The sequence below is a fragment of the Macrobrachium rosenbergii genome, chromosome 57, assembly GCF_040412425.1.
Source record: "Macrobrachium rosenbergii isolate ZJJX-2024 chromosome 57, ASM4041242v1, whole genome shotgun sequence".
Taxonomy (NCBI): domain Eukaryota; kingdom Metazoa; phylum Arthropoda; class Malacostraca; order Decapoda; family Palaemonidae; genus Macrobrachium; species Macrobrachium rosenbergii.
Window position 1 is genome coordinate 16,677,895 of NC_089797.1, and position 10,497 is coordinate 16,688,391.

At 36.6% G+C, this 10,497-nt stretch overlaps 1 protein-coding gene across 1 annotated transcript; it reads right to left on the reverse strand.

Moving 5' to 3' along the window:
- Nucleotides 1–1,931: 1,931 nt before the first annotated feature.
- Nucleotides 1,932–6,514, reverse strand: LOC136837082 (uncharacterized). Its single transcript, XM_067101687.1, has 2 exons — nucleotides 5,864–6,514; nucleotides 1,932–2,659 (listed from the first exon to the last, which is right to left on the reverse strand). Exons 1-2 carry the CDS (start codon nucleotides 6,129–6,131, stop codon nucleotides 2,181–2,183), a joined length of 747 nt encoding a protein of 248 aa, XP_066957788.1. The 5' UTR covers nucleotides 6,132–6,514; the 3' UTR covers nucleotides 1,932–2,180.
- Between the last annotated feature and the right edge of the window lie 3,983 nt (nucleotides 6,515–10,497).

The window sequence follows — 10,497 nt, forward strand, 5'->3', positions numbered from 1 at the left end:
ATGAAAGTGGAGGCCTCTCCTCTTCAATACTCTTGTCACTCCATTTATCAACCCCAGGCCTTCCCAACCTACTTCCTCCCAACAATTCCTCCATTCCTTCCGCATGACTCAATCACCTCAAAACACTTTGATCCAGCCTTTCACCTGTGCTAAAACTTCAGTCGCCCTTTCATGTATTTCTACATTTACCCACATTTCAGTCTCTCTTCTACCACCAATACTAAAGAAACATTTCATATTTACATCGCCCACCTCCGTTTTTCAATTCCATTCACTATCTACACTTCACTCCCATAGAAGAGAATTGGTTCATTTCGGCCTTGACTTCCGTTGACGCTTCTAGTGTCCTCCCAAGCTAATGCACGCATCCTATTCCCTTTCTTACTCCTCCTACTCTGTAACTCATCTTTTCTCTGATCGTACCGTCGTCGCCCGAAATATTTACTCCCAAGCACTTAGAAGAGTCTGTCGCTTCCATTCCCTCACCATCCACAGTAACATTCACTGTTACATCATCTTTCTGGTTCCAACTTACCCTCATAACCTTGCTCCTGCAAGTACTTCAAAGTCTTCCACTATTCACTGCAGTTTCTCTTCACTATCCCTATAGTCATTCTGTATCATCTGCAAACATCAACCTTTTCTGGCTCTAATCAGAACCCATCTTATCATGCAACTTGGTAGTGCCTATGTGTATGTATGTATATATATATATATATATGTATATATATATATATATATATACATACATATATATATATATATATATATATATATATATATATATATATATATATATATATATATATAATATTCATCATAAAGATTCCATATTTTTTGAGGCCTAGAGTGATTCAGCAGTTAGTGTCGAAAGGCCTCGCAGCACTCCACATTTTATCTTTATTTATATACATCACGTTCCATATATTCAGTTATACATATATATATACATATATATATATATATATATATATATATATATATATATATATATATATATATATATACATACACTGTCCTTTTTCTTTGACTTCTCACATCACTCCATCAGTGAAAATACTGCATTACCTGCTTTGTTCAGAATTCTGCCGTGACAGGAGGCTTTTAGCAGTTGATAGAGGATTGCATGCAAAAATAAAACAAAAAAAAAAAAAAAAACATGACACCTACTTACATCACAGATATAGATTTATTAAGGTAAAACAAACCCAAAAATTTAAAGGACTCTCAGTACATGTTGCTTACTGTTTAAATGTTGGCGGTTAAGCGCATTTTCTTTCAAAGTGGCCTGGAGAGGTTGTTTATATTCTTTACCAGTAACAATTACGTGATTGGAGGAGACGCAAAAGAAATAGTACATCAACCAGGCGGCGCATACCACATTTTGATTAATTGCTACATGGAAAATTAGGTGTTACTTTGCTTTGTTAAGAGACATTTGGGTGCAACAGAACTCAGCAAACCAGAGACCTTATTCATCAACTAGCATTTTACCGAGATATTCAAAGCGTAAGATGAGAATTAGCATTCACCATGACTGCAACCCTGTTCTCTCAGCACTAAAAGACAAAAAAATTTAACAAATGATGCCAGAAATTTGGGTGTGTACATCTCATGAGATGATGGTATAATTGATAAAGGATTAAAATCTATTTTTATCTTTTTCAAAATGTTGCCATCTGATCTGTACATTAGGTAGGCTACATCATGGAATCGTCATTTTCCAGTTGATATTTTAAGAACTGAGGCCTGGCTCATCAAGTACCATTACAACCTTTCTTATATCTTCGAGCATCAGCAATCACAGCACTGACACAAAGGCTGTGTCACAACTTTACTGTCAAGAGAATACTTACGGTCTACAATGCGTGTCATCATGGCGCCTCATCAAACCCACCAAAGTAAAACAAGGAAATTTTAAACTACGTGAATTCTAGAGATATTTTATTTTCTTGAAATGTCCCAAGTCCTTTTATACATCTAGTACGGTCTTTTCATGATTGCCAGTTTTATTATGGATATTTTTTTTGCAGAATATTGACAAAGAATAATACCGCTTGCTAGAAATATAGTCATATTTTCTGCGGCAGTTCAAAATCATGTTCTTCACAGATTGTTGAGGTTATGTCCAAACATAACAAATCCATACATTTCTTCTTGAAACAACATTCAACCATTGCCTATTTTTGAGGGTTTTGTTGGTTCGCCACGTAGCAAACTTGAAATTGTCGTCCACCAAGTACCGCCTGCAGAAGTTCCTTGAGATTTTTTATTTCCTTTGATAGGACGGCATTCTTTATCTGTTCCTTTTTAAGAGCTTCATTCGCCATTCTGAGGCTTCTTTCAACTTGTTCAGCTTTCAGCTTCAGCCTTTGGCTTTCGCTGTCTCTCTTGACGCGGTTTTTTTTGGCTTTGATGGCGTTCTTTCTTTTCTTCTCCTCCACTGGATCGTCAAAGGGCACTGTCCTCTCCCACAGACGCTCTTTCTTTCGACGGGCTGAAGCGTGACCTGCTGACGCTGCATCTTCTGGAGTCGCCCCCAATTCCTCGACGCTAATATCGGAGGCTTCAGCCGAAGGTATTGGTACAGATGCCAAAGATTCAGCGTTGCCTCCAGAACTGCTGACCAATGGCTGATTTGCTGGGACTTGTGGGGTCACTGCGAGAGAGAACGTGAAAGATTAGTATTGATACTAAGAGACATAGTGAGCAATCATTTGTCTGAGAAGTATTAAGAAAAAGAACATTCTAAATGACAGGGTAACGAAAGTAAATGATGAAATTATTCAGCCTTTGAACTCTTGGGTCTTAACTTTCGGCTTGATCAAGTACGAAGACCTGAAAACAATATTCTATACAGTATTCTTCTTTCATTGCCAAAACCTTAATGTTTAAACATGTGAAATCACCAAAGCGACCAAACAACAAAGCATTAGTATTCGTTGATAATAACCATATCTGTAATAGCAGAATAAGTGTGTATGGTAAGAAATAGTATGGAAATTACATGGACTATTCATATAACTAGGTAATTGTTAGATTATTTGTCTACATGTCACTGATTACTAAAATAAACAACACACCCAGACCAGGGCGCACCTGCACTCGTCAAATTCAGGTTAAAACACTTGGACGCTAGATAGTGCGAAGGTCTCTTGTATATAACTGAAATGAAGCATTTGTAATCGCTGTGGTTAGATGAATAATACACAGGAAAACCTTGAGTACGTATGCAAACGACAGATAATAATTAGGAGAATGGTTATTCACCAGCATGAGCGAACAGCTCTATAATAATAATAATAATAATAATAATAATAATAATAATAATAACTATGATTAAAGGTGAAAATCATTTAAAGACTGCATAAACAACACCATCTCTTCGAAGGTTTCTGAGGCATGAAAAGGAAAAGGCCTGCAAATATAACTTCTCTGTGAAATAGAAAAGACAACACACACACACACACATATATATATATATATATATATATATATATATATATATATATATATATATATATATATATATATTAAAACTTATGACGTGGCAATAAATTTAGCTGAAGCCCCAAGAAAAGATTTATATATATAATTTATGTGTGTGTATGTATGTATGTATGTATGTATATATATATATATATATATATATATATATATATATATATATATATATATGTGTGTGTATATATATATATATATATATATATATATATATATATATATATATATATATATATAACTAAGTTCTTTCCCTAATAATTAGATGCACCAAAGGAAACACAAAACACCGATCACTTCTATAGTAATGCTTCAACTGCTACATTGTGGATGAATCCCCAGCGGCAAAAATTTCCACAACAACAGTTAAGCATAGATTCAAGTCTCCCAAATACATCCCCCTTTCATTCTAATGACCCTTCCTGGACCATATATCTTGGGGTAGGAAACAATGCATATGTGCCGAACCTGGCAGTTCCATGTTTGACCGTGGGTTGCCACATTAATTTTGACCATACCAATACACACACACATACATACTGTACATACTGTATACACACACACACATATATATATATATATATATATATATATATATATATATATATATATATATATATATGTGTGTGTGTGTGTGTGTGTGTGTGTGTGTGTGTGTGTGTGTGTGCGTGTGTGTGGAGAACATTTTGCTCATCGTGTAAATAAATAGTTCGTGATTTAGTTTGCTGCTAATAATCCCGCCTCAACCGTTCCGGGTAGTAAACAGAAAGGACATTAGCTTTAAAGCAAGGAGGTCTCTCCACCCTTAATCCTTAGGTTGAGCACATCCCAGTCTATGATGGTTACGTAATGTGTTGCAACACTAGCTACATATCTGATATGTCATGTGAGCCGTTAGCCATCATGGCGATTATTTTGGTCTGTTTTGAACTCTTGGGAACTATCAATAGGCTTCGTACTGAAGGGGCAATACACTTGTCCATGCAGTTTATCGCGCATAAGCAATTTACAAGTGCGCAGTGAGCACATTACATCGAATGAATAACCAACAGATCGGTACGTAGCGAGTACGTACGTAGCACAATGAGAGGGCGTGGTTAAGATTTTAAGATACTTCAGACGACAGGCGAGTTTTAACACGTCATAATCTTACCAGTTCCTAGACCGGAAATGATTAATATATGAACATCTTAACTGAAACTTCTGCAGTGACGTTATCGTGATATTCGTAAACTTGACTTTTCTTGTACAGAGTAGGCATGTATAAAACGAATGGAAAATACTCTCGCTTTGTCTTCATGGCAGAAGTGGCTTCGTAGATTAAATTAAAACTCAGTACCTAACGTTAGGTGAGAAAAGGGCTTGCCCCTACCTCAAGAAACTTTAAGGTAACAAAATTAAATATCAAAATTGATCTTTTTATCCGTTAAGCGTATGAACTTCTAAAATTCGATAAATAGGTTGTTAATAAGAACGAACCTTGTGGTCTTCGAGCAATATGAATTTCTTCTTCTAGCAGAGAACGCGTCGGATACTGTACAAGATCCTTGAATCTATTCATAAATCAATCAGGTCATTCAAGGCAAATTCTGGGATACTTCTATTTGAAAGGATGCATGATGCTATAAAATTAAAGATGTGTTTCTTAAAGGCAGTATAATTGGCGTCTTGAACTACAACACAAACAGCAAAGCACTGATGACCTTTAACGCTATGAGCAAGATAAAAGACAGAAATAGTTGAAGACGGCATTTTGGTAACCGATCTCTTAACTCCGTGATAGTGGTCAGGATGAAGGGGAATGGTAAGATCCTGTTGCTGGCGTTCTGTATAAAGCATTACCTCTATCATAACATGTTTGAGTTTTTTTATTTCATAATAATAGTTTTTTTTTTGCGTGCGCCGAGAAAAACATCTACATATGGGAAACTACTGACTTTAGGCATTAAAGTAACTAAAAACTTAAAAAAGGATAGCCATGATACCCAACAATTTGCTCCCTCTCTACACACACGAGGAAAACAAATCCACTGACGGATATTTAACCTTCGAGTTCTGTATCTTGTAGAAATGGCAACATGACCCGAGAGAGGAAAATTTCCTCGATCGAAAACGAATGGGGAATGAAAGGCTTACGTCTGAATATCAGCCTACCTTGTTAGAGAGATAATTTTCTTCTCCCATGACCTTGAGCATAGGCAACCTAAATTGATAAGCTTTGCCTTTTTAATGTGTCCTTAGGTTAAATACATCTTCTGCGCATCCTCAATATCATTACGTGGGAACATTACCTTAGAATGTTTTTTTCGACCTGTACATTCACTCATCAGTTTAAAGAAACATACAACAAAACAAGACATACCTGCTACGATGCTGTCATCAAGACGCTGAACTTGAGCTGGCTCTACCACACTAGGCACAACATGAGACTTCCCTTGTATAGCGACTTCGTTCGTATTTTGTAGGGCTACTGTCTTCTCTAGCCTTCCAGGATCAGTGAAACACGGATCTCTCCGTTCTGGAGAGCTTTGCTTGTTGATTTCGGGAAGTGAAAATGTGGAGAAAAAGGCCGTAAGCTCGTCATCGCTATCGTCAATTTGAAAAACTTGTGACAGACTCGGATCACTCATGGCGACTATATTCTAGGCCTTACAAAATGCACTCAGGAACGTTGTGTTCATAACTTTTGGGGGGCGGGCTTGGGGGGGGGGGGCGTCGCAAAATTAAAAGTGGCTTGAGACTTCGAGAGCGTCTTTTGAACATTCACTCACAGACTGTAAAACAAAGGACAGACTCCCTTGCCATTACCGTGTTCTCTGTAAATCCCGATAAGCATAGAACTTTCAAACACAATATGATGGCAATCGGAGTCACTACGTCTAGGTAAAATAATATTCACTACGTCTAGGTAAAATAATACCGCACGACCTTGTGTATTAACAGTGACTAACAGCATACCCCGAGCCCTGTATAGCTACGTGGGTTATTGGTAAACAGAAACGTTTTGTGCGCTTGCAAATCCCAATTTTGGGACTGAACTTGTCTCAGATATTTCGTCATCCTGTATATGATTATTAAAATTATACATACCTGGTAAAAATGACCAGTTGACTCAATATGAAAATCATCCCATATGGAATGAAAGGCTGTGCAAATCTCACGGTGAAAAACTATAACTCTTTAACAAAGCAATAGCACATGTTACAACAAATGACACCAACAGACCCCAGCAGCCCGGTTGAGCTCAGAGAACGTCCGCTTCATGACGTCATAGATATAGTTCGTTTAACCGAGTCAACTGTGGAACCTCAACAAAGCAAGCAAAAATCGTTATGTTGATGCTCACGTCTTGGTGAATAATATTGTTACTTGGTACTTCCGTCAATTATAAAACACAACATACTTATTGTGTGAGCGTGTGTGACTGTGTGTATATGGCTGGTGAAGACATTCTCATCCTTTAATTTAAATTTTGTATTACTGAAAAACAAACAAAACAAAAACAGGGTTGCAAATGTTCTTTTTCTGTCTCTCTCACACTGGCTCACTCATGGACTTTAAATTAACTATCAAAATGGCGATTATTTTTGCAGTGTTTACTTAAAACCTTTAAACATTTATATGAAAAAAATAAAAATGTCCAAAAACTTCTGAGGCAAAACAATGTCCGGAACAGAATGTGAACGAGATAAACAGAGACAGCTGACGAGAAGAGCAGAAAACTATGATGGAATTAGAGTTGTCAAGCAAGTTTGCAGAGAGTAAAACCTCTCGCACAACACTTCACAACTGCTGAGAGATGAATCAGAAAAAATGAAGGCATATGCATCTCACCCGTGGCTTTTATGGACACTACAAGTGTCCTCCCAATCTAATGCTAGCGTTCTGCTACCTTTCTTGCTTTCCCTGCTCTGTGATCACCTCTTCTCAAATCTTACCGTCATCCAAAATGTTTACTGCTACTTCCATTCTCTCACCATTCAAAATAACAATCACTGTCCCATCTCTCTGCCTCCCATTTACTCTCATGGCCTTACTAAAGCTCACGATTACTCTCGGCTTCTTCTTCCACCTAACCCTGTCAGACTCTAATACTAATCTCTGCAGTTTCGATTCACTATGCCCAATCAGTTCTGTATCATCTGCAAACATCAACCATTCCTGGCTCTAATCACATCCCATCTTATCACACAACTTAGCACATAGATCTTCTGTCTTTTCTCTGACTTCTCACATCATTCCATCTATTAAAATATTACGGCCATTATGACGCCAAACTAGTTATTATTTCCCAATATAAAAAAAAAGTACCAATTGTGTGTACTGATTTTTATATTTTTTGGTGAAGTTCACCCAGTACCGTTTTCTATGTTGCAGTCTTGGATTCAGCGAAAACTAACATTGAAAGTGATATTCTGGAATTTTTGTTAAATATATATTAATTTTGTAGAGATGCTTATTTTTTGGATGATAGGCTATTTGTTTAGAGAGATATTAGTGAGCTTATAGAATATTCAATTTGTTGAAAAGCATGTTAGTTATGATTTTCAAAGAGAAAGAGATATCCAGGATTGTCCTTATTGACCGAGATTATGTGAAGTTTCTTCTGTGTGTACAGTGTGTGTGTGTGTGTGTGTGTGTGTGCCTGAACTTTCGAGAGTTGATGATCACATAAGTAGCAGCCCGTGATTGGTATAGAAGACAAGGCAAGGCAAGGAAAGTCTCAGGTCACCAGTCATTGCACCCAAACAGAAATGAAAATACGGTGTTTTCATGCCAACAAAATTATTCTAGTGGTTTCCTTCAAGACAGGAGCCGTTCAAAAGCCAATCCCTCGCTAATTATACTAACATAAGTACGCTCCGCTGACGTATTTAGTATCTCATAGGGATACGCCGTTATTCAAATAAATATACTTTGTATTTTTATATCTACTTCGTATTTTAATCATATCAGGTATGTCAAAAATTGCCATTTATTCCCCTTGAATAAAATTTCCTAGTTTTCTTGAATACTTATTTTGATGTATTTCCCAGTTTCTGTGAAAAATACGTTGATGTGATTGTTTTGCTCCACAGAAGAAGTTTTTTATTATATTAACTATAGCAATGAGTTTGTATAAATTAGTACATTAATATTTAAAGTAGTAAAACACCTTTTTCGCAAATTTTATCCATCTCTATAAAATTAAATGACGTCTGATTGCAGTGTTGTCAAACTTCTTCCTGTGGAGAATGTATATGTTATTTTCTTGTTGTAAGGGCACATGCCAGTAGTTTAAGCTTGCCTTCTGGACGAAACCCTTTTTTTTTTTTTTTTGTATGTTGGGTTGCGATTAAACAACTTAATGTTTGTGTTTTAGTTGATGGTTTGTTACGTAACCCTGTAGTTTTGTAGATGTGACAACTGTGCTATCCAATGTACTGCTCCCTGAGTTTTCTTCCAGGGTGAGAACATGAAGCTCTGCCTGTTTCGCAGCATACCCAGAAAGGCAAGTTAGAGAAGAAGTTCTCGTAAAAATCCAGCCCAATCACCTCGTGAACTGTCGTCGCCATTGCAGTAATTTTTTCAGAAGAATATTCTGAAATCCCCTTTTTTTGGCCATTTATGTTTTCTCTATCGAAGTAACGTAACGTTTTGTCAATTTTTGCAGTAATATGTTAATGTTTTCTTGCTTCTTAATGTAACTTGATGATTGTTGTGTCCTTTAAATATTAATTATATGTGTTAAACTTTTTTAATTGCATATTTGTGAACCCATGTGGCATCACCCAAAAAGAATTGGTGCAGGAAATATAGTTGATTGTTTCTCAACTGCACTTTGTTGGAAAGAATATAATGTTTCTTGACTTCATGGTACATTTAAGTAAGTTAGTAAACTCCTCAGCACTGTAACTTGGTCTCATTCAAAGCTAGGGCAGGAGGGCTTAAGGTTGAATGAAATCGTACCGAATGTGGGCCTAAAACTTTAAAGTTTCACCACATTCTTTGCTAGTTATAGTAGTACTTTGCTTTGGTCCTTCGAACCGGATGCCATAACGATTCACAAAGGATTTTTTGGGATGTTAAAGATAATTTACGATAAAGTTCACGTTGGTGATGGATGGCTATTAAGTCATTTTAGTGTAGCTGGCACGTGTCCAAAGTTATTTGGTGAGCAGGGTAAGGTATTGAATTACTTGGAGTGTTTTGCCAAGTAATCTATTGTTTATGGAACATTATTGTTCGTATTTAGTGATTATTTCTGTGAAGAAATTCTTGTTGAATTTCGTAGCTATTTTGAACTTAGGTTTTGACCAGATGTATGAAGTGATGAAGACGTCGTCAAATTGTCTATCATTCAATGAATGTTATTCGACCTATGAATAAGATTAGTTATATTTTCAATCAGGTTTAGATAATTTGCCATACATTTTGATATTTGAGCAAGTTTGTTATTGATCCATTAACAAGATAATGGATTCCAAGATTAGGGTAGTTATTGAAAGGGAAATTATTTCCTTACAAGATTTGCTTGATGAGACAGATAACTGCATTGGTGATACTGATACACCAAAATCGACCCTTGTAATGTATGAACGTTGTCTTATTGAGGGTCTACGACGTTTTGAAGATAGTTGGTCACAGAATGTGACGATTATTTCACAGGATAGTGAATATGATAGTTTATGTAGAAGTTATAGAGCAATAACTAGATGTGTAAGGAAAGCTATTGCTACTGCACAGAAAACTATGAGCGAGATTGACACGGAGATATAAATCAACAGCCCGCTTTGCCTCCTCCTTCGGCTCCCATTAACCCTCTCCCTCCCCCTAAACTCCCAGCAATTAAGATACCTGAATTTAGCGGTGGGGAAGAACAATGGCTTGCATTTTGGGATATATTTAACAGTTTAGTTCACGATCGTAGGATATTTCCAATGTGATTAAGTTTTCTACCCTCAGAGCTAGTTTAAAGGATAACGCCTTTAAAGCCATAGAAGGTTTGCCTGTCAC